Below are 24,194 nucleotides of genomic sequence, written 5' to 3' on the forward strand. Positions count from 1 at the left end.
CCCAGCTTATTGGTTGACATGGGATCTTGCTAGCTTTTTGCTCAGAGTGGCCTTGAACCATGGTCCTTCCAATCTCTACTTCTTGAGTAGCTGGGATTATAAGTATGAGCCACTGCCCCTGGCCCTGAGTGATCTTTTTATTTATCTCTTCTTATCCCTACTACACACTTTTATGCAATGACCCACAATTGCCATTTAGAAAAAAAAATCAGCCAACATTTTAAAAAGATAATGCTTCCAAACATTGATTTTCCTTTCTTATTTCAAAATGAAACTTATTAAGAGTAAACAACTCAACACATCTAATGGAATAAGCAAGGAATCTGAACACAGAAGAGCTAGACTTAAGTTCAAGCTCCGTCAATCACACAGACCCAGGGAAAGACACTTAGTCCTTTTGGATCTCTGTTGCTAAATTTGTTAGGTTTTTGTTTTTGTTTTTTGTGGTACTGGGGTTTGAACTCAGGGCCTTGCGATTGCTAGGCAGGTGCCCTACCACTAAGCCACACCCCCAGCCTTCCATTTCTAAATTTGTGGAACACACACATATGTCTAACTTTTTATATAGAAAGTGCAATGCTGCTCAAAACATCAGACACAAGACTTTCTAGAACTAAACTAGTAAAATCTATACTTAGTGAATCAAATTAGCCATCTGTGCTAAGAAACTGTTCATAAATGTGTGACTAACAAGTTTTGGAGCTGCAAAAATTCCAACTGAGATCATTTGGGAGTAATCCCAGAAAGCAAGCAGAAAACGAGTTATTAGTATTGCAGCAATTTTTGCATAAGGACCATGGGAGACAGAAGCACAGGAAGGGAGGTTGTCAAGTTTAACACTAGCAGTGCCCATCTTGGCCTGGTGCAGGGAGAGAAATGTGGTCCATAGATTTCAGCAGCCCAGTTTTTTCTTTTGTCAGGGCTTCCCCTTCCCTTCCAAGGGTGAGGTGGCCTGAGGCAGGCTTTGCTGAAAGACACACCTTGGGAACAGCAAATGCCCCTTGCTCTGGCCCTTGGTCAGCAAGAAACCTAAGAACTTAGTTTCCTGGGTCGTTCTTCTGTTAGAAGAGGCTGGGCTAACTTAACGTCTAGTTTACTTAAAATTTGTATTTTTCACTTTCAGTGAATAAATTGGATTTCTGATTATAATTTCACTTCTGAAACAATTAGCACACTGGGAGAGAATGTTTCAGTTTGCTGACTCAAGCCTTCTGGTTGGCCCCACAGCTGCATCCTTGCTATAAATTGGTTTACAAAAAAGCATCTCTTTTTTTTATATTGCTATTTCTAGGAGCTTGAGCAATGCAAGTCTCCTCTGGGGACGGTTTTGGGACCACAAGGCCCAAGACTGGATGTTAAACCTTGATCAGTGCACCAGGTGAATGCCATGTTGCTGGGGGACCCTGGCAAACATTCGGTCTCTCCCTAAAGTTAGCACTTCCTAGGCCTGTTATGTAAATTAAAATAAGCAAGTGGTTTTTAAAGCATGATGTTCTAAGCTGTTCTCCATAAATGTGCCCATTGTCAGAGAAGAAAAACAATATAAAGAAAAGCAAGTGCTTGTTAGAGAAGACCATTTCCTTGGTTGTCCCTCACTCCATTCTTGGCGGCCTACACTGGAGGTAGGCCTTTCCCCAAGAGTTAACCAAGTTCACAAAGTTCCCATTCCTGCCAACTAAGTCACCCTCTAACAACTAAGGAAAGAGACCACTAACAAAAACACATGCACACATAGCCCTTATCACCTCCCTCTGACTGACCTTCACAGACAACCCACTATCTCGGGGGAAGGTTATCTTAGGTCAATGAACTTGCATAATGAGAGCTATGAAAATCCAGCTGGTCACAGCCACTTAGTAAATGCAGGTGTGGATCAGAAGGGTTGTGAAGGCCCCCAGACGGTAGTAAAGGGCCTGGGCTCAGACCCTTGCATTTCCCCCTCCCTATCCCATATTTTAGAGTTGAAAAGATCAGTGAAAAAGTGAGGGTGGGATTAAGTGGTTAGATAAGTAAATTTGGTTTCTGTGGCGTATACTTTTATGAAATGTCAACTCAGATAAGAATTGTCTTCTCTCAGCAGTTGGTCTCTTTTAACCAAATTGGAAAACAGACCCAATTGGTCCAATGGGATCCATGGGGCAAAAACCTGAATAAGCCAATAGGAAAACATAAAGTTCACATGCAGTGTATGTAATCCATCCTTCTTGGATTCTATCTGGCCTTGATGAAATGTCTTTTTTTTCTTCTTCTTCTTTTTTGGTGCTGGGATCGAACCCAGGGCCTCACGCATGCTAGGCAAGCGCTGTACCACCAAGCTGCATCCCAGCCTGCCTTGATAGAATATAATATCAGCATGCAACCACCAAACAGGGAGGTGTTCTACAGATTAACTATTAATCTGATATTCCATTTTTTAAATGTGGAAACACAGGTCTAGTTACATAAGACCTTGCTCAAGGTCACTCAAGAGATAGAGAAGGTAGGAAGCGAATCCAGAGCTCTGGACTTCTAGACCAGCACTCTCTCTACTGTGACGTGCTGTTCCTCGAGTCTGAGACAATGACCTCTGGTAGGTTTCAGGTCACTATGTTTGAGAGTTGGAAACACCACCCCCGTCACCTTCCAGCCTAAAGTTGCAAAGCAACTTCTCTAATTGTGCCTTTGTGGCACATTTGGACATGCAGCATCAACAGAGGGCATAAGTTCAGTGCTTTGGGGAGGTTGGGAACACAGAATTCTTTTTTGTCAGAGCCAGCAAGCTCTGAATCACAGGGGACAAGCTGTGAACTCAGAGGATTGCTGTCCTGAGGAGCCAGCCAACACTCCAGATAAACATACTTATTTTCTAGTGCTGCTTACTTGAGTGGGCAACAAAGGAACACTTAACATTTATTACTTAACCACAAGCCAGGAGCTTTACATCCGTTATTATATTTAGCCCTGTAACTCCCCATTCTGATGGTGGTGCTGAGTTAGAGAAGGAGCTCAGTCCTTCCTAACAGAGAAAGTACGTGAGGCTTGAGGGAGCCCTCTGGTGGATGTGAGTTACCTGGAATGTGGAGCCTGTGTCCCTGGAAGGGTCTCCAACATGCAGAATCCCTTCCCTGGCAGTGCTGAGTGTGGCTCTCCGGCTAGGGTCCCTACTGTTATGTCTCTCTCTCCCATTGGTCAGAGTATGATGCTAAAGGGAAAGGCTGTCCTATTAATTCCCTAACTGGGTTTCTTTCTGCTCCATTCCTCCTGTGAGAAATGAAACCCTTTCTGCCTTAGGGTTACATGAGAAGTGGAGAGTGAATGACTCCCTCAATAATCCTATTGTCCTAGTTCTGTTGCCTCAAAAGGCTTTCAGCATCAAAACCACCTTGCTGGTTGTCACCCACGGCAAGACAAAAATCTCACACAGTTCGGAAAGCTATATGCCTGAGTATGATTTTTAATTAAAAATCTATTGAAGAAAGGTTGTCTCTGTGGATCGATAAATCATTTCTTCTTAAGACTTAAGACTGCAGTTGTTATAAAGTAATGCTTTACTTCTGGAATCTCTTGGTGCAAATAATGAAAACAAAAACAAAACCAGTTAGACCTTAGGCTATACCAAAGGAGAGCAGCTATAGTCAATACTCCTTAGAAAGTTGGAGGAATTTGAACATAGTAGTTATAGCTCTTATTTCTTTGATTTTGGCCTTGGAACACAGTTTCCCCCACCCCCAGTATGCTGGGGATTTGATCCAGGGCCTCAAGCATGGCTAGGCAAGTGCTGTACCACTGAGCTACATCTCCAGCCTCAATTCTTATGAAGGAAACCCTTGGCACTCTTGCTCTACCACATAGCAGCTGTGTAACCTTGGGCAAATTATTTTACCTCTCCGAACCTCAATATCCTTATTTGTAAAATGAGGATAAGTTCAAGTACAGTGTCAGCCTGTAGAAGCATCCAGTGAGCTAAGGGAAGTAAACTATTTCAAAGAGTACTTGGCCCTTGACAGATACTAAGACTGTTGGTGACCTCCCTTCTCTCAGTTACTCTAAAGTCATGCAAAAATCTCCATGACGGGTACCTTTCCTATTGTACTTAGGACTCTTCAACCAATCTATGGACAGCAGATCATCATGACCCTCAACTATTCTTCAGCTCTGTATGGATGTCTCACCAATGTCATACAGTTGATTACAAAGTACACATAATTTATGAATTTAAACCTAGGTGCCTTGGTTTCAGACTGCCTTCACCAACCCCAGTCCAAAGTGAAGAGGTAACTCAATCTACCTACCTACCTTCCTTCCTTCCTTCCTTTGATGGGGTCTTCCTGTGTTGCCAAGGCTGGCCTTGAACACCTAAGCTCAAGTGATTGTCCTGCCTCAGCCTCCCAAGTAGCTGGGAGAACAGTTGCATAAACTTTTGATCTGAAGATTAAAAAAATCACCTCATTGAAGCTTTCCATGTGTGGATCTAGTCTGTCAACTCATCTTCACATCCATAGGGTCCTGCACAATGTTTGCCTCATAATAATAACTTAGTCACACTTTTCACAATGACCTTATTAATCTGCGCAACCTCCAGGGGCATATACTATTATGACGTGCACTTTATTCATGAGGAAATTATGGCATAGAGAGGTTGAACACCTTTCTTAAGAACACACAGCCAGCAGGTAGGGAAGTTGGAACTTGAACACAGGTAGCACAGCTCTATTTAGAGAATGCATCTTGCCAGCTGGACTAAGCACTTTGTGAACGAACACTCCCAGGCATTCTGCTACACTGAACGCATTGAACTGAGAGGCAAAGCTTGTGGTAATTACCCTGGCGTAATGATTTCTATTTTGTTTTGTAGCTAGAAAAGCAGGAAAATGAGGGACCTTTTGTGAGAGCAACACCTTAACTACCTTTCCACATCTGCCTCTTGTTTCTGTCACAGGCCACATTCTGCTCTCCAACTAGAATCCCTCACTCAGCTGGCATAACACGTGTGACTAGCAAGCAAAGAAAAGCAACCTTCTCTTCCCCCAAATCTCTTTGGAAATGCCGAGCTGGTCTGTGATGGGTAAGGACTGGGAAACGAAGGAGACAGAGTGGAATACTGCAAAGAAAGCATCACAATTTTACCATCTGCTGCTTTTGTGTTTCAATACTGATTCTGATTCTGGATACCTCCTGTCATTATAAAAGGGTTTTAGACACCTGACTGGCAATCCTCCCTAGAGAGTATTTATTTATTTGTTTTGAGACAAGGTCTTGTTACGTAGCCCAGACTGGCTATATACAAACTCTCCCAAGTGTTTGGGATTACAGACATATGCTGCCATGCCTGGCCTTCCTAGGAAATTTAAATGGACCTTTGTTCTACATTGTTACAGATCATAATTTCCAAGTCTCCATCATTGGAGGAGACCAAAGCATTTATTCCTTCAGTCATTGTGATGTAGGTTAGAGAAATACAGGAACAAAGAGACAAAGCAAATGTCCCAAATAAGCTGTTGCTAAGTCACCACAGTCTCTCTGAGGTTGTGCTACAAATTAGTAACTGGGGCTTGCTATGCTTTCTTTTCACCTTCTGTGGTTTGAGAACAGATGTTTATCAAAATGAGTGACTTCATTGAACAAATGAATGAAAAACACCAAATCTGTCCCCCACTTTTGGACAAGAGCTTTCTTCACTCTCTCTTTTGCTTGTCACAGCACTGGAGCTGTATTGTCCAACCAGGAAAGCAGCTATGGCTGCGGGAGGCCACAGAGCCTTTAAAATGAGCTGCTGTCTGGAGGGTGAGCCCTAACCATTGTTCTGTGTGGCACTTACTAGACATATCAGCTTTATTTTTTAAATTATTGTTGCCAAGCTTAAGCACGTCTTTAGTACTGGATACTTGGTGCATAGCAAGGATATGGAGGTGACCAAAACCAATCAGGGCTCATGTCCTAGCTGGAGAACAGGCATAGGAATAAGATGGCGAGAATACTCTGCATGGCTAAGAGGAGTTTAAGGGTCAGCTGGACGGATGACGATTGGCTTGTGGATGAGGAGTGGAGGGATGCTGCAGGAGGTAATGCCAGAGCTGAGCCCAGAAGCACACGTTCACCATGACAAGGGTGGGGGAACATTTGGGAGGTTCCCTGGGGACTATGGCTTCCTTATGGAGAGGTAGAGCACTGCGTCAGTGAAGCACTGTCCCAAAGAAATGAAAAGCAAGTCACAAATGTGAGCCACATGCATACTTTGAAATAGTCTTGTTGCCAGTTTAAAAAGTAAAAAGAAACAGGCCCAAATTAATTTTTAATAATATACTTTAGTCCACTCTATCCAGAATATTCTCATTTCAATATTTAACCAATATTTAAAATCACTGAGATATTTTATAGTCTTTTTCTTCCTACAAAGTCTTCAAGAACTGGTGTGTAGGGCTGGTGGAGTGGCTTAAGTAGTAGAGCGCCCGCTCAGTAAGTGTGAGACCCTGAGTTCAAGCCCCAGTAACACACAAAGTAATTTTTTGGGGGGTTTATTGGGGCTTGAACTCAAGGCCTATACCTTGAGGTATGGCTTGTTTGCTGTAATCCCAGCTATGTGAAAGGCAGAAGTAGGAGGATTGTAGTTCAAGGTAAGCTCTGGAAAAAAATCGCAAGACTGTATTCTGAAAAATAAAGCAAAAAGGTCTTCAGGGGTAACTCAAGTAGGAGAAAGCCTGCCTTGCAAGGAAGAGCAAGGCTCTGGGTTCAATCCCCAGTACTGCCAAACTAACTAAGATGAGCTTTAACACATTTGTTGAATGAATGAATGAGTGTGTGAATTCACCTGCATTTGTGACAGATATTTCTCTTCCACACCCATGGCCTCAACCATTTCAGAAAGTGTATGGCTTGCTCTGATCAAGACTGAAGAAGTTGAGAGGAAAGTGTAAAGGTTAATGTGGCTTAACTGTTGTATCCTTTTCAGTCACTATCCAAACATATCTATTGAAGGTGACTTTCTTTGAGAGGCTATACCCTATATTAATTGGAAGGAAAGTGTCTTGTCATCATGAATTGAAATGCTTATCAAAACCCAGGCAATAGTTGGGTGTCAGTGATTCACGCTTGTAATCCTAGCTACTCAGGAGGCAGAGATCAGGAGGACTGCGGTTTGAAATCAGCCAAGCAAATAGTTCGTGAGACCCTATATCGAAAAAAATCCATCACAAAAAAGGAGGGAAGGGGTGAGTCTGGTGAGGTAGCTCAAGGTGAAGGCCCTGAATTCAAACCCTAGTATGGCAAAAAAAAACAAAACTAGGCAACAATCTGAAACTTCAGGCAGAAGGACATGATGGAGGGATGGGAGGGGGAGGCTTGCTAGAGGCCCCTGTTAGTGTCTCATGCAACTCTGTAGCTGTTTGTGACCGATTTTCTCCTTGTTACTGTATTCACTGTTTTAACAATGCACAGGTTATTTTGTTTCATTTTGTGGATTAGGCTGAACTTTTTGGCTTCAAGACAGAGAATCCTTTTTTCTCTCAAAAATAGCTATGATTTCTTTAAAAAGTACAGGATATTTTTAAGGAAATGGAGCTTCCAGGAAAAACTGAGGTGTGAGAAAATGAGTTGTGGAAACCAGAACATCAAAACTGAAGTCTGCTCACCTTCAAGCCCACCCACTCACACAAGCTCACATTCCCACAGGCTCACACCCACACTCTGCCCATGTACACACACTGCCCACACAGTCATATCCTCACACTCACACACAACTCTCAGCCCCTTACGCACACCCATACCACACATTCCTACACTCATACACACTCCCATCCCTCAATACACACCAAACGCACACACGTTCACACACACGCATTGCTTACATACACGTACACTCACACACTCCCCCCACGAGGAAGGGGGACATCTCAACACCGAGATGTGCTCTAAGATAAACTTCCTACAAAAGTGAAAGGTCATCTCCCATTTCCCATAATGCAAGAGCACTGTGCTCCAGCTTTGGTCACAGGCTAGTGAGGTTTTACTTATGGCTTCCTGTGGTGCCCTCCTCTGCTGTTGTGGGGAGCCCCTTGCATTTGGCTTTCCAGTGTTGCTCAAAGGAAAAACCTCAACCACATGCATGCATGTCTTTGCTCTCTCATCCCAGTAGACCTGGGCTTCACCACAAAGCAGCGGGTCTTGCTGCCTTTTCTGTCTAGGCTGACATTTGACTTTGTCCTATGTGCCTCAGCACTACCCCCTGGAGGTCCCAAGCCTGCCTGAGCTTGGCATGAGGAATCCCCAGTTGGAGAAAGGGGCAGGAGGAGTCAAAATAGAAGAGGGAGTGGTTCTGCCAGGGAAGGCCCCAGCAGCAGTGTCATGGTTCCTGAAACTCATCATTGGAAATCATCTCTGGAAACCTCAGTTTCCATGTTTATAAAATATGGGATGGAATGGCATGCTAGTTAAATTCCCTGTGGCTCTAGAGGCCTGTGGTTCCATGGTTTAAGGCAGGGCTGCTCATCTCAGTAACTCTGGTCTGTGATTTAATCCTTTCCCTCGGGGGAGTAGCCTGTTTGGAGCCACTGAACAAGCCCCGGATTTGACAGAAAAGGACTTGCTCCTCAATGGCTCTGCAAAACTAAGGACTGGATCCAGTTTTCCCCAAGGAGCCTTCTGGATGGAGAATCACCAAAGGATCTGAAGTATCCCTGATATAACCACCATTTGGCACTAAGTCACAGAAACTTCTAGTATATACCTTTTTGGTTTCTTTTCTTTCTTTCTTTCTTTCTTTTTTTTTTTTTTTGCAGTATTGGGGTTTGAACTCAGGACCTACACCTTGTGCCAGTCCATCAGCCCTTTTTTGTGATGGGCTTTTTCAAGATAGGGTCTTGCCAACTATTTACCTGGGGCTGGCTTTGAACCGCGATCCTCCTGATCTCTGCCTCCTGAGTAGCTAGGCTTACAGGTGCCTGTAAGGGTGCCTGGCCCCCTTTTTGGTTTCTTATGTAAGTTAGTTCTAGTCTAAAGCATCCTTCTTGGGCCCACAATTTTGGATACCCAAAAGGAAGGATTTTCTGATAAGAGATGTTCAGGACTGGCCGAGTGGTTCAAGCAGTAAGAGTACCTACCTAGTAAACATGAGACCCTGAGTTCAAACTCCAGTGCCACCAGATGTGTGAGAGAGAGAGAGAGAGAGAGATGTCTGATTACAGCATGGGCTGCCTACAAAAGTGTGTGTGTGTGTGTGTGTGTGTGTGTGTGTGTGTGTGTGTGGTGGAGAGGTGGTTCCAGCAGGGACTTCCATCTGTCCTGGCAGGAGTAGGATGGATGTTTATAAGAGAAAGGGTAGACAACCAGGGCACTGAGTCCCTTCAAATCCTAAGGCATCATTTAGTACCACCTTTGTGAAGATAGGTGTAAGAGCAAAATGAGTAGGAGAGAATGATTTGCATATGCATATTTGCTAACTATTACCTGTGGTAAAGGAACATTTGACTTTCTTCTGACATTGCTTTCAGAGTACCATGGTGATGCATGTACAAAGTCTCTTTGCCACAGTGAGAGATACCACATGGCACTGTCATAATACAGTCTACCTTTGCCTTGGTGGCCCCTGTGATTTTTAATGTTTGGATCCCCTCATTTATTGATCCCCACAATGGTCCTGCTGGCTTGGTAGACACCCTCTTTCTGCTGGGGGAAACCCTTGAGTAGAGAGGAATGAAGTAGTTAATGCAGCCTATCTTGTAGATCTCTGTAGAGCACACTTTCAGAAGAGGAATCTTTCAGGGGGTCAGGGGGATGATTTTGATTTTAGTCAATTGCTTTCTTAGGAAAAATGAAAACTGACAGCCAAGAACTGAGCTGGGTTCTTCTATAATATTCACAAGTTATGACTGTTCTGCATGTCCTGCTCTGAGAATTGTCTTGTTATTAAAAACAGTTTTATTTTAAAGTAAATTTTGAGCTGCAGTGTTAGGTTCCAAGTGAAGAGTTTGACCATGATTCACCAAGCTATTTTTAGCCATCCCTCTTGTTCCAGACATTTTATGTGTGTGTCTGTGTGACAGAAAGAGACAGAGAGAGGAAAAGAGGAAGAAAGAGCTCATCTCTTCAATTCAAGAAGATTGCAATTATCAAAATCAATCAGAGGATTTCATATTCATGATTGTGACTCTTCAGGCTTCCTGCTCTTTGGGTTCATAATTCTAAAACTGTTTATTTACCCTTCACTGGATGAGGTGTAGGGGAAGGGGTGAGTATTGAGATGAAGAGCACAGCTCACCAGGAAATCTCTTCTATGAGCAGGCCAATCAGTAGCTCAATTCAGACAGTATTTTCTTCAACAAAGATGACTCATGAAGGAGCAGAAGTTCAAGACAGGGCTTCAGTCCCCATTCTGCACTTGGTAGCTGAGTGACTTTGGGTAGGAACTTCCTCTCTCTGATACTTGGTGTTTTTTTTTCATGTTAAGTGGGGATACAGTTGAGTACCTATCTCATAGGATTTTTCTGAGGATTAAATGAAGTGGAACTGTGGCTTTCACACTGTACAATGTAATGTTTGGCTCACTGTGTTCTGGAAACTGGTTCAATTTATTCCCGTTTTACTACCATTCCCAAGGAAGGGCCACTTTGATATTTATATTGTGTTCTACTACTACTATTCTTGAGGTAGGGCAGCTTTCTTTATACTTTCTCTCTTTCAATTACTATAGAAAATATATTCCTAAATATCCACACCTATGGCTCTCTCATCTTTAATTTCCCAAAGTGTGAGTAAGTAAGGTGATGTCATGGTTGGCATATTTATGGACGTGGGGATGGCTGGAGAGGGATACAAGAGTCAGAAGAGGTCATGTAATTGGGGTTCAGAGAGTTGAAATGCCAGGGACACAGAGGGACCTTTGTCTGAAAAGGAAGGGGGATGTAAAAGGATATGACTGTGTAGAGGAAGGAACTCAGGCCAAGCTCTTGTTCTTATCTCGTAAAAGTAATGAATATCACAACAGGTATCATGGGTCTATCTGAGGAAATGAGCCTCATGTCAAAGCCACAAGGAAATAGAAAGTCCTTTTCTGTCTTGAAAATATGTAATAATTTGAATACGTAATTTCCTTACCTTCCAGAAAAGAGAAATTTGTTGTCTGTTGTAGTCAATGTGCTGTTTCGTGTACCAGACATCTAACGTCCCAGTAGGCTCTGATTTGAAAAGGAAAAAAAACCCAACATATTTTCACATAAAATAGAAAACCTTTAAAAGTCAATTGGTCATTCAATAAATGATTCTAGAAATAGGAATACAGGATAATTGCAATTTTCTTTGTAAGCCAGTATTTTCCTTAAAATTTTTTTAACAATGAATTTGTATATCTTTGACCTGAAAGTCAGACAAAACAAGGTTACTTTAAAAAGAAATTTAAAAAAAGATAAGAAGGAAATTGATTTCCTAACTTCCTTTTAAAATATATTAATGCATGTTTCACTTGTACACAGGTAATCAATTTAAAAAAAACTCTTAAGTATGTGTGGCTATTTCTTTTTTTAGTGGAATAAGAAAGAACTCTCAACAAAAAAGTAAAGGCATAAGGAAAACTTGGTTAGGTGTTGTATAAACATGGATCACAAATATAAATGACAAACCTTGTATTTAGCGCCATCCTTATGCTATTGTGGAGTTATTTGGTTTTGGTCACTATACAATGATCTACTTGAAGGAAAGACTTATCTCTTGATAAGTCTTAATATTCCTAATACTAAGTACAGTATTTAGGATGCAATAATCTCCCAATAGTTCTTAAATGATGAATGAACAAATAAGCAAATCAGATGATACTATCATCTACTTGAAGCCAAAACACAGGTTGAACTGATAGAAGAAATAAAGACCAATCCATAAGACAATGGTCAAACATGGTCTAATTTAATTTGAATAGGTCAAACATTTTTGAAAAGAGACTGAATAGTCAACTTGTATGAGCATACGAGTGCATGTGTGCGTGTGTGTATACATGTGTGAGAGAGAGGGTTGAATTTTTCCTACCATCAAGTCACTTACATTTGCTTTGATTTGTAGCCAGGGGTAGACTCAATAGAAACACACCCTGAAAATAAGACTTCAGTTGCACCAACCTGATTTCCTTAACAGTGAAACTCAGAGTGTATCTGAAATGAAGCTGCATTGAGTTTCCTTCTGGAGTAGAAAGCTCCACTTAACCATATGGAAATTTCTAGAAAATTAAGTTCAAGCACTGGGATAACAGAAGCCAAACAGCCAGGGAAAAGGAGGAGTGAACAGGAAAAAGAAGAGCCTATGTGGCAGCACTTGCAGGGCGGGTCTGTGTGGACCATTCACAGTTTCATCTCACACCTCCTCACACCCCATGAGGTGACACAGCTTTAGTGTGAGCTGCAAAGCCAGGCCATCTACAAGTAAAACCAGGCTATGTGATTTTAAACAAACACTAATCATGTCCGCCAGTCAGTTTCCCCATCTATCAAACGAGAATGATAATTCTGTACCTCACATGGGACAGTCTTGAGAATTTAAACAAAGAGTACTGGACTATGGTAAGCTCTCAGCAAACTTAGCTGTTGCTACTTTCTGCCTTTGAAAACTGAACTGCTGAGAGGTTAATGAACCTGCTGGATAACCCAGAACTAATAATCAGAGAAGCCAGGCTTTGAACACAGGACTGTTTGATCCCAGAGTCCAGGCATGGTTTTGGCTCTGCACCACACAGTTGCCTGGCTCTCAGAAAGCTTACAATTTCTCTATAATCCTCCCATTCTCCTCAGGTGGGCCTCTTTTGTGGCTGTTCTCTTCCTTTATCATCACTTCCTTTTCTGCCTCTCTTGCCCTCTTCTCATTTTGTTTTTTCTGTTCTTCCCTAAAGCTTCTCTTCCCCTCTCTTCTCACCTGTGGTACTATTTACCCTTTCTTCGAGGGCTGAGAGACAAGGAACGCATCCAGTAAGACACTCTGAAAATGCTCTCAAGACTTCAGGATCTTTAACAGTGTGACTCAGGAATCAAGCTTGGGAATTCTATGCACTAACTAGCCCAGATGCAAAAAAGGGAAATAACAGAGGCATTTACTAAATACCTCCTAAGTGCCGATAATGTTTGGGCACTTTATACATGTATCTCATTAAATCCTCACACAGCCCAGGGGTGCAAATGATCACACCTGCTATATAGCTGAGGACAAGGAGGCTGGCAAAAGTTAGGTGATTTACAAAACACTAAGAGAAATGGCAAAGGTGAGAGCTGAGCCCACTCTCACGGTCTCCAAAGACCTGGCTTTTCCCATTACAGGTGACGATATTGAGCAAAGATCTAAACACTCCAAAAACTACGTAGTCCAGACATTGACTATGTCACCAGGATGGGGTATGCTCTGTGTCCAAACCAGTTAAACTTGCTCATAGCAGCAAAGGCCTTCAGTTAATTACATATTGGTAACAAGTTTAAAGGCCAGGCTCATTGTCTCACTAAAATCCACAACCTAACAGATTATTACAGACTCAAGAATCAAATTCTAGAACCATTCTCTCACAGGATAAATTGCAAGTGAAACTTAAGTTTTAATGATGCCCACCTGCAGTGTGTGCTTGCTGGGAGAGAAATCATTAGTTAAATATGTATGAGCTTCAGAGTATAAAATCTGATGTCTAGGAGCTGGCAGAGTGGCTCAAGTGGTAGAGTGCCTGCCTAGTAAGTGTGAGATCCTGAGTTCAAACCGCAGTATCACACACAAAAAATTTGTGTCCAAGGTGTCAAATCATTGCTTTAAGCAACATAAGGGCTAACAGGGAAGACAATGTTTGAAATTAAAGTGTCACAAAATCACTTGAAGTTCTAACTCCAGTGTTAAATAACAAAAGACATATAAAACTATTACAAACAAGTAAAAAAAAGAAATTCTAAGGCCAAGGTGATCAAATGAATTCAACGCAAATGAATACAAATGACTAAAAATATAAATATGAGAAATAGAAGTCAGCCCTCCTGAGACAAAGATGACTTCTATGTAAAGGAAAAGAACAAACTGAAGGGTTAAGGAGGAGAGAGCTGCCAACATGAAAAGATTGGGGGTTGGGGATGTAGCTTAGTGGTAGAGGATTTGCCTAGCATGGGCCCTAGGTTCAATTCCTACCAAAAAAAAAGATGGGTTTAAATGGTCTAAATGACCTTGAGAGTTCTTCCTACAATGCTGAGATTCTAGTTTTCTATGAAATAGCATGAATTATAAACAAACAAGAGCCAGAACTGTGTTGCTTTTCAGATTAGCACTCACATCTAAAAGTTAAGGCAAGTTCAGCCTTGTCGTGAGTGACTGAGTCACAAGGGCAGAAAGCAGTGGCTCAAGGGGAAAGGAGCAGCAAGGATGAAAGAGAGTAATAGAGGGGGTGAATGTAGTGAAAGTACATTATATCCATGTTTGGAAATGCCAAGACAATACCCCTTACTATGTATAGCTCAATATATACCAATAATTAAAAAAAGACAGAAGCAATGTCTCTCAAGGGATTTTTTTAGCAGGCAGTGAGGAGAAGTGGAGAGCACTCCAAGAACAAGGAGAATGGAGACCTGAACAAAAACACGGGAAAGGCCTATCTTCAGAGATTTCAGGGAGTGAACCAAATGAAACACACAAGTTTTTGTTTTTTATTTTTTTGTCTCATCCTGGTCCAAGTTATTCTCAGAGCAGTACAAGCTAGAGTAAGCCAGCCACCCCCTGGGTTCACTGATACCCACCTTTGGGGCTGTGACACATTTATCTAAAATCTAGCTTTAAATGGCTCCATTTAAACAGATCTCATGCCAGGTGCCAGTGGCTCATGCCTGTAATCCTAGCTGCTCAGGAGGCAGAGATCAGGAGGATCATGTTTCGAAGCCAGCCTGGGCAAGTAGTTCTCGAGACCCTATCTCAAAAAACCCTATCACAAAAAAATTGGGCTGGTGGAGTGGCTCAAGGTGGATGCCCTGAGTTCAAACCCCAGTACCAAATAAATATCTCACAAACAGCTATGTGAGCCAACAAGTTCTTAGAGGTTGGTCCCTGCCTCAGACACTGTCACCTGTTGTGCCTCCCTATATAGTCCTCAGACACTGTCAGCTGCTGTGCCTCCCTGTACAGTCCTCAGACACTGTCACCTGCTGAGCCTCCCCTATACAGTCCTTACAGACTTCCCCAGCTCTTCACCCTTTGACTGATGACTTTTAGCACTTGGTTCACTTTCTTTCTTTCCACCTCTTTCTTTCCCTGTCATCGTCTTGGTGGTTCACCCTCAATGTGATGCTGTTCCCCGTAGCTGGTACTGTCAGTCTCCCTACCTATTCATTTTCAATCATTTGTTTCTCTCAAATGCCACTGCCTCTCACTTCATTGAGAGAGGGAAATCATCAGACAGGAGTGCCCCCATCTTCCACCATGACAACTTTTACTCTTCTCTTCCCCATCAGTTGTCACCAGCACCCCCACTGCTGTTACAGTGCACACAGCTTCCATCACTTCCATCACCATCTAAGCCTTAACTAGAGTTCAGATCTCACCCCTCTAGCTTCTTCAAGGGCCTCTCAAACCATTCCCCACCTTCCTCTATCATTAACGTCCTCTTCTCTGCTGGGCCCTTGTCATTCCCTTGCAAGCAGCCTGATTGCATTTTCTCTGTTCTCCAAAAGAAAAACATAGAATTTCGCAATACCACATTCTGCCCAGCTATTGCCCACATCTCTGTTCCCATTCCCAGAACTTTTTGAAATGAGCTACGAATTGTCTCTGTCTTCAGTACCCCACCTCACATTCTCTTCCCCCACACTACCTGAGATTCCCACCTGCGAACACAGCTCCTAACTGTCTGCCTTTTCAAATCTCCAAATCTTTTTTTGTATGTGTTTGGTAAACTGGGGTTTGGCTGTCACACTTGCAAAACAGGCACTCTACTGCTTGAGCCATCTGTTTTTCTCTGGTTATTTTGGAGATGGGGGTCTTGTGAACTATTTGCCAGGACTGTCCTCAAACCACAGTCCTCTCAATCTCAGCCTCCAAAGTACCTAGGATTATAGGCATAAGCCTCTGGTGCCCATGTGTTACCAAATGTAAAGGTTACTTCTCTGTTTTTATTTCATCAGACTATCAGCAGTATGTGACATAGTTGAGTATCGCAAGTCAAGAGGTTCTTTTCTCTTTCCTTCCTTCCTTCCTTCTTTCCTTCCTTCCTTCCTTCTTCCAACACTCCCTCCTTTCCTTCTTTCCTTTTTTCCTTTTGTTCTTTTTGACTGATTATACAAGAATTTAATTTGGAGACATGATTGTGAGAAAATGGTGAGACGCCAAGTGTCCACTTGTGCTGATTTATCCATACTACAATCAATGAAGGCATGTGTTAGAGTAATGATGGGGAAAAAAGAGAGCTGCAGATAGTATATAATTTTAATAAAGCTAAGAAACAAGCAAAACAAAACATTGCTTAGAGATGCATACATTTGCAAAAACTATGGAAAAAAATTGTGGGGATAATAAACACACCATCTGCCATAGTGGTTACCTCAGAGAAGACAGGACAGGTTAAGAACATTTCATATTTAAATCTAGTAGTTGGTCTATATGAATTCATTTTGTTATGTTTTTAGTGAGAAAGTAGCTTAAACTAGCACTGAAAATGGAAGTGGAGAAACGCAAGCAGATTTTGAATATGTTTAGGAGAGAGTCAGTTGATCATACGGAGGGTAGAAGAGGAGAATTGAGGGACAATTTCTAGATTATTTGACTTAAGTATCTAGAAAGGTGATGGTACCATTCACTGAAATGGGAAAGACTGAAACAGAAACCCTTTGGAAACATTTTGCTTTGGAGGAAAACTGAAAGTCTTCATTTAGGCTATTTGTGGTTTGGGCTATCTATTGATGTGTAAGTGAAGATTTCAAATAGGTGACTGGAACAAAAATCTGAAGTTCTGAAGAGAGCCCAGGACTGAAACAACAATTATCTTTTTATCTTTCTTTCTTTCTTTCTTTCTCTCTTTCTCTCATGAACACACACACACACATTTTAGAGACTTGAAACTGAATGAGGTCACCTTGGAAACAAGGGGACCCAGTGTAAAGCTCTGTGAATTGAAATTGAGAAAAGAAAGATGACCAGCAAAAGAGACCAAGAAGAATTGGCTAACAAGATGGAATAAAAACCAGGAATAAGAGATTTCAGAGAATTCAAGAGAATCAAGTATTTCAAGGAGGAAATAGTTTCCTTTCCCTACTGCAATGATATGGAAGGCTGTATGTTCCAGATGGAGTACCTTAGTCAGTTTGGGTTGCTATAACAAAAATACTATAGACTGGATTGCTTAAATAGCAAATACCTATTTCTCACAGTGCTGGAGGCTGGGAAGTACAAGATCAATGTGCTATCAGATCTGGAATGTAAGTGTGAGATTGAGGTGCTAGCAGATATGGTGTCTGATGAGTGCCCTTTCCTGCTTTGTATGATTGTCATCCTATTGTATCCTCATGGCAGAGAGAGAGAGAAGAGAAGAAAACCACTCTGGTCTCCTCTTTTTATAAAGGCACTAATCCTATTTATTATCCTTCCTTATGACCTAATTACCTCCAACTGGCCTCACCTCCTAATACCATCACATTGGGGATAAGGGCTTCAAAATATGAAATTTCTGGGGACACAAACATTCAGCCCATAGAAAAGTCAGCAGGTTCCTTTTGGATTTTGTGTTTCATCTGGGTGTCACCAACCCCAGGAACCTTTCCCTAATTCCAAGATAAGCTATAACTGCAAGAGTCTCAGGTTCTGACTTGTTATCATTATGTCCCAGTGTTGATATAGTCAACAATCCACAGACCATGCAGAGAACTGGGTTTCCCCCATTGGTGCTTATTTAGAGAGATTCACAAAGAAATGCTTCCTTATGGGGCGATCACTGTCTTGTCAGATGATTGAGCACTGGCATTCTCTACTACTTCCAGACCAAAGGGGCAAGGGGCTGTTACTGGATCTCAAACACATTTTCCCACTAATGGAAATGTTTGTATGTGAGTCTTGTTAGAAGGGTAGAGAAGCATTAATTCTCACTTCCTTCAGACTCAGGAAAGGAGACAGAAGTATGATGCCTTTGAGCTCAGCTAGTTTAGGGTTGGCAACTATGGCCCATGGGTGAAATCCAGCCTGTCACCTGCTTTTATATGGCTTGTGAACTAATAATGGCTTTTATGTTTTTAACTTGTTGAAAAAAATCAAAAGAAGAATTATTTTAGTGACATGAAAATTACATAAATTTCAAATGTCAGTATCCATAAGTAAAGTTTTTTTTGGAATCCATCTGTGTCTCTTTATTGATGTATTGTCAATGGTTGTTTGCGTACTTGTGACAGAGATCACGATGTCTACAAAGCTGATGTTTACTACCTGGACCTGCATCTAGAGAAAATGTTTGCTCATCCTCCAGCTGGAAATGCTTCTTACTGAAGATGATAAACAATTATTCATATCTACCCTAGCTTGGTGATAAATGAACTTCCTGGCTTCTTCAAAGGAGGAGGGATGACTGGAGCTGGTATCCACATTTTCTCCCTTTTTTGGTATCTCTCCTCCCTTGCCTGTGCTGTCACCAGGATGTAAGAAAGCCCCTTTATCACTCTGGCCTAAATATGAAAATGCATATGAACGATACCCACACATATAAGTAAGTCTTCTAGAAAGGCTGAATGAACAGACAGAAACACCTATTGATAAGCTAGCTCTCAGGAACAACTTTTATCACTGATGGGTGTCTTGAGTGGTAAGGGATCACCTTCCCCAACACCTGAACATATTCAAGAAGACCAAATTCAAGACAGTTCTCCCTCAACATGGAAAATAGTTGCTCACTTCCCAGTATCAGGTTTTCCTTTTATGTATAGATTGTCCTCTTAAACACAGGAAAGTTGGGGACTGTCCTATCCCTTCCTTGGTGGTCATTTCTCTTGGAGGACCATGACAGGAACTGAACTTAATTCCAAAGGGAAGGGGCCCACATGGAGAAGAACACCTTTACCTCAACCACCAGGAGTCAGTGTGCTCCCCTCAGTTTGAAGAGGCCAAGGCTGCAGAGAAAGAGCTCAATCATAAATCATTCACAGCTTTCAAGAGTACTAAAAATAAGCTTACGAGTCATTTTTTAAATGCCAAGTTACATATGAGTACACACTTAAAGGGTTAAAAGGAAGAAGTGTTAAAAAAAATTCACACCTTTTAGGTTTACATCAGTTGGTGTTTCATAAAGAAACTGATGACAGAAACAGTGGTAAGGGGTGAAAACCACACAGCTTAGAGTAAGAGCAAAGAGACCCTACAACAACCCACAGAAAGATCAAACACAAAAAAAGGGAGATTTAGACATTGAAAGGAAACCAGCAGAGTGTGGTAAGTGCAGTGTGCCTCAGAGCCTGCATTATCCTGTACGCCAGCCTCCTGGGTCCTCTCACAGCCATCTGCTAGTTCATGACCATTGTGAGTCTCAACACTCATTGTTATTATGGTGGTTTATTTCATAGGGTCTTAGTTACTACCCTACCTTGAAGGAGTTTTAATTGAACAAACACCTACAAAAAAAAATCTTTCACACATGCAAGTCATTACCCAAAATGAGTAAGAATGACAAGAATTCACAAGTCTCAGGTTTATAGTGATATAACTTAGGATATTATGTCTTCAGAATCTACTTTCAAGTTTGGGTATGCCTTACAGAGCCATTTTAATTTTCATAGAACCAAAAAGATAAAATGCATCAAGGTTTAACTACAAAGGAATGCGATAAATTACTGGGTACAATTATGTGGAGTAACAGAGTTACAGAGAGACAGCAAGAGAAATAGGAATGAGTTTAACCAAACATTACTGACACATAAGCTTGTGGCCAATGTGACTATTGGTAAACAGTAAGAGGACTTACCTAATGTTAAAAATTCCCTAGTAATGTAAACGCATCTCCCTGGGAAGTTTCAGCACTTAAGATAATGTCAAAAGTCAATTAAGGCAACCATATTTTTTGATTCAGTACCAGTACAAGAGTTTCTATACCAAGGAGATCACTGGGTTTCTCTCTCTCTCTTTTTATTCCTCTCCTTCCTTCCCGCCCCCCCCCCCCCCGCACACTTACCTTCCTCTGGTGTTTGTGCTCTCAATGACTCGCTCCAATCACTCCAGCTTCCTTTAGAAATATGTAGCTTAGAGGAAAGCTGAAATTCATATTCTGTAAATGGTTTCAGATCCAGCAAATCATGTCTTCCATTGGCATTTGTGACATTAACCTTGAATCAGACAAGATTTAAAAAATTGAGGCATAATATTTGTACATCTTTATGGGGTACATTATGCCAATCCAATATATTTGTACAGCGTATAAATATATATATCAAGACAGGGTAATAAAAATTTCCAACTCTTCCAACATTAATCATTTTTATGCATTAGGAATTTCGCACTTGTTCAGTCACTGTGAAATATCGCACACTGTGTTAACCTGCAGTTACTCTGTTGTGCTAAAGAAGGACCGGAAGTGAGTCTGAGTCTTCTACTCTGTGTTTTGGTACTCTAATTGAACTTCTTCCCCCTCCACCCCCGCCATTTCAGTGTCTAGTGGCAAATACCACATGTTCTTACTTATTGTACGAGCCAAAAATCAATCTTATAGAAGAACAGGATGGCATAGTGGATCAGACAAGACTTTTTAAAGTTGTCTATGAATACTGGATTAACATAAGGAATTTTCATAAAAGGGAGAAATCAGACAGATGACCTTTTTATTTTTCAATAGAGCATTCAATGAGAAGAAATACCAGTAACAGCGTTACTGAATACATCTGATGTTAATCTAAAATAACAGTTTTGCATTAACAAACAAGAATGAAATCAAACTCTCTGGGACTAAGAACCCATCTATTCGTTTTCCCAAAGAGATCATGAAACCAGCAGAGAATTGAGTAAAGGTCAAAAATTATTAGTTTTCAAAATCTTTGGAGAAGTTTCTACATCAGATGTTATTTTTATGTTGCTACAATTAGCATGTGGTGACTGTTTTGACACAAATGTACCCCTGGTTTCAAAAGAAGCTTTAATTAGTTATACATCCCTTGAGGATCAGCTATATGTGGAAGTGGTCCTTGTTAATATCATCAGTCACTGCATTTTATAAAACTTCTGGAAGGACTCATAATCCTATGCTTTTTATTGTGAAAAATGTAATGCCTAAATCATAACAAGTTGTAGGCCTTTATTCTTTGGAATATTTCCTTCCACATAAGTTTCTTAATATTCCCTAATATTTTTCTTTCTAATTTTTTTTAAATGTTAAAAAGCAATAATGGGGCAGGGGATAGAAGAACAAGAAAAATAAATTCCTTACAAAATTAAATTGTAGAAAATTAATATTAGTTCATGAGAAAGCTTGTGGCTTAAAAAATTCAGAATTTGTGAGCACAATACTTTTTTTTTTTTTGGTGGTACTGGGATTTGAACCCTATCAGGGCCTCACGCTTACTAAGCAGGTGTCACTCCACCAACGCTTTTTTTGTGTTGTGTGTTTTTGAGATAGGGTCTCTCAAACTATTTGCCTGGACTGGCTTCAAACAGATTCTCCTGATCTCTGCCTCCCGAGAAACTAGGATTACAGGCGTGAGCCACTAGTACCCGGCAGCATGATACTTCTTAATAAATAGAAATGTACATAACTATCTGGTAGATCTCCAGTATGTACTTTCAGGCTAAATATTCATTTTATTTTTTTGGTTGTTGTTACTTTGTTCTGTTTCTTTGAGCCAGGGTCTCACTATGTAACCCAGGCTGACCTCAAACTTACTATGTAGACAGGCTAACTATTCTTAAACTCTGTATTTTGCTCATATGACAAGACTGGTCTGTGCAACAATACTAAGAATCTCTTAATGATTTCCCCTTCCCCTCAAAGACCGTTACCATATTCCAGGATCTGCTGTTATGGGGCCGATATCTGAGTCGATTAAGCAGCACCTGTCCCTCATCTTCCCACTGAAGTGTGCACCTGCTCCCAGAGGCATTTGGGAAGTTGATGCTGATGTCCCACGGAGGAAGAGGCCTCACTAGCAACCAGGACAAACAAAGTGTGATTCAGGCTCTAGGATCAGAGTCTGCCCATATACTGACATGAGCTGTAAAAAGAGGTGGCTTCACCTAACTTCCCTTAATACAATTTCCTTTTACCAAACAATGAAATGGGTTAAGTTGGCTCCACTTTACCCAATGATTTAAAGAAAACCCATGTGCCAAACCCAAGAGTTCCAAAGGCTGAGACAGCAGAGGTGGCAAGTAGTGATGGTCTCAGGAGGAGAAATGTTGGCAGAAAAATTCATAGAAAAGAGAAAAGAACAGAATAGGAGGAGGAGGGTGAGTTAGAGTCTGTGTAAAGAGATGGAAGGCAGGCCGGGGAGAAGAGGGCAGGACAGAGCATAGCAAACGTCTATGCTCACACTCACAGCTAGCAGTATGTGTGCAAAGAGGTGCTGCAGGAAGGTTGGAGAGAGGCACAAGGTGTGAGATGGGAACTTCAGGCAGGCCCAAAACCCAGGCCTACCTGGATGATCAGAATTTGGGATGCCTGAGAAAGGCCTCTGGTTCAACAGGGCAATTGTAGTTTGAGACAGGAGCTGGGACAAACTTATTCCAGCAATCAAGCTGAGGAGAAGGGTAGAGGTAAGTATTTTCAGTGCAAGATGCTTTTATACCTTGATATATTGGATTTGTAGTTTGCATCTGGCTTCTCTAGACCAACAGGTTCATGTACAGCTAATCATTGAGCTGTTGGCATAGCCAGTGGGATAAGAAGACTCCTCCTCTCCACTGGGCTTCTTGAATGACCTCCCAGGGCCCTCTTTGCAGTGAATAGTGCCATTGGTGGCTGGTGCTTTCATGAAATTTGAAGCCAGGGGCTCTTATTTCTCCAGTAAGATTCATTTTGTATAGCTATTTCTACCTGGCTCTAGGGTTGTATGCCTTTTCACTTTCATCTTTTCCCTATGATTGTTGCCACAACCATCTGTCCCTCTCAAAACCTCTGTCCCTCTCAAAAACAACTGCACACAGATTTTAAAAATAATTTTCATGTGCTAGTGAATGACACCTACAAAAAAATGAAATAAAATGTACCTATGTCCAAGAATGTGAAAGTAAATGGAAATGAAGAAGAACTTCCAAGACTGTTGGTGGCAGTAACCGTGGCTGTAAGCATGGACTCAGGTAATTCAGGGGTTAGGCTGATTCCAAGGTCCAAACGATCACAAGAATGAACACTGCATTGTTTCTGCCAAGTTAAATTTTTTGGTCCATTTAACCTGCAAACAAAACACAATGGTATTTAGCAAGAAATGCAATTTGTATTTCTCCTTTTAGTACAAAAGAATAAAATGTTCAAACATTAAAAAAAGTAGACAATTTTAAAAGTTCAGTCTTATTACTAGGGGATACATCATAGGGACATTTGTATTCTATTCTCATAAGTAGGGCCACATTCCCCCCTCCATTTGGGTTGGTATAACTGAGATTTTGGAGGAGGGTGTTCATGTAGATGAGTAACTGCCTGCATTGCCTGAATTCCCACACTCTGGCGTCACCTTGGCTCCTCGGGACAGTTGGAACCTTTATCCAAAGGATCTGTGGCCACCTTGACATTCATGGCACAAAAGTCAATTCCCAATACAACAGTGGCCAGACCAGAGTCTTTTCCCCATCTCCTGCTTACTCTTGGCACAATGCTGGATTGGAATGGGATTATGGAATCTACTCCAAGGAACGGGATCTTCCTAGACCCTCTCTTCTTGTGGACCCTGTCAGCCAACTGTTTGGTTTTTTTGTTTAATTTCTCCAAGCAGGAAATCTACCTCAAGAAATAGTTTACTTAATACATCATGACCCCAAGAGCCAACTGCAGAGGGGCAGGGATATCACACAGCCAGTTTAACCTTACTAGAGGAGGGAAAAGCATTCCCAACTTGGCCTTGGACAATCTAAAGAAAACTCTGAGAATTCAGGGCCAAGAGACTGGGTCTCACAGTGTGGATGATCAGACCAGTTTTCATTGATGAACACTACAATTTTTTTCAGTATCAAATCATCTCACAGTATCTGTTGCTGCCTCCCCCTGGTAAAAATAAATCTGTTAGATATTGCTAAATGTCATCAAAGAGAATACATTCGATACAACAGAAAACAAAACAGTCTCA

The 24,194-nt window shown here is 41.4% G+C and overlaps 1 protein-coding gene across 2 annotated transcripts in view; it reads right to left on the reverse strand.

Moving 5' to 3' along the window:
* Il12rb2 (interleukin 12 receptor subunit beta 2) overlaps positions 1–24,194 on the reverse strand; it is an 82,929-nt gene that overhangs the window by 39,794 nt on the left and 18,941 nt on the right. For both annotated transcript variants that reach the window (XM_074079798.1, XM_020182443.2), the window contains exons 5-8: positions 23,122–23,306; positions 21,916–22,058; positions 20,102–20,252; positions 11,068–11,147 (exon numbers count right to left, since the gene is read on the reverse strand). In XM_074079798.1, the coding sequence (XP_073935899.1) occupies positions 11,068–11,147; positions 20,102–20,252; positions 21,916–22,058; positions 23,122–23,306 (559 nt within the window). The remainder of the gene's footprint in view (positions 1–11,067; positions 11,148–20,101; positions 20,253–21,915; positions 22,059–23,121; positions 23,307–24,194) is intronic.

Source organism: Castor canadensis, chromosome 7 (assembly GCF_047511655.1).
Source record: "Castor canadensis chromosome 7, mCasCan1.hap1v2, whole genome shotgun sequence".
Lineage (NCBI taxonomy): Eukaryota > Metazoa > Chordata > Mammalia > Rodentia > Castoridae > Castor > Castor canadensis.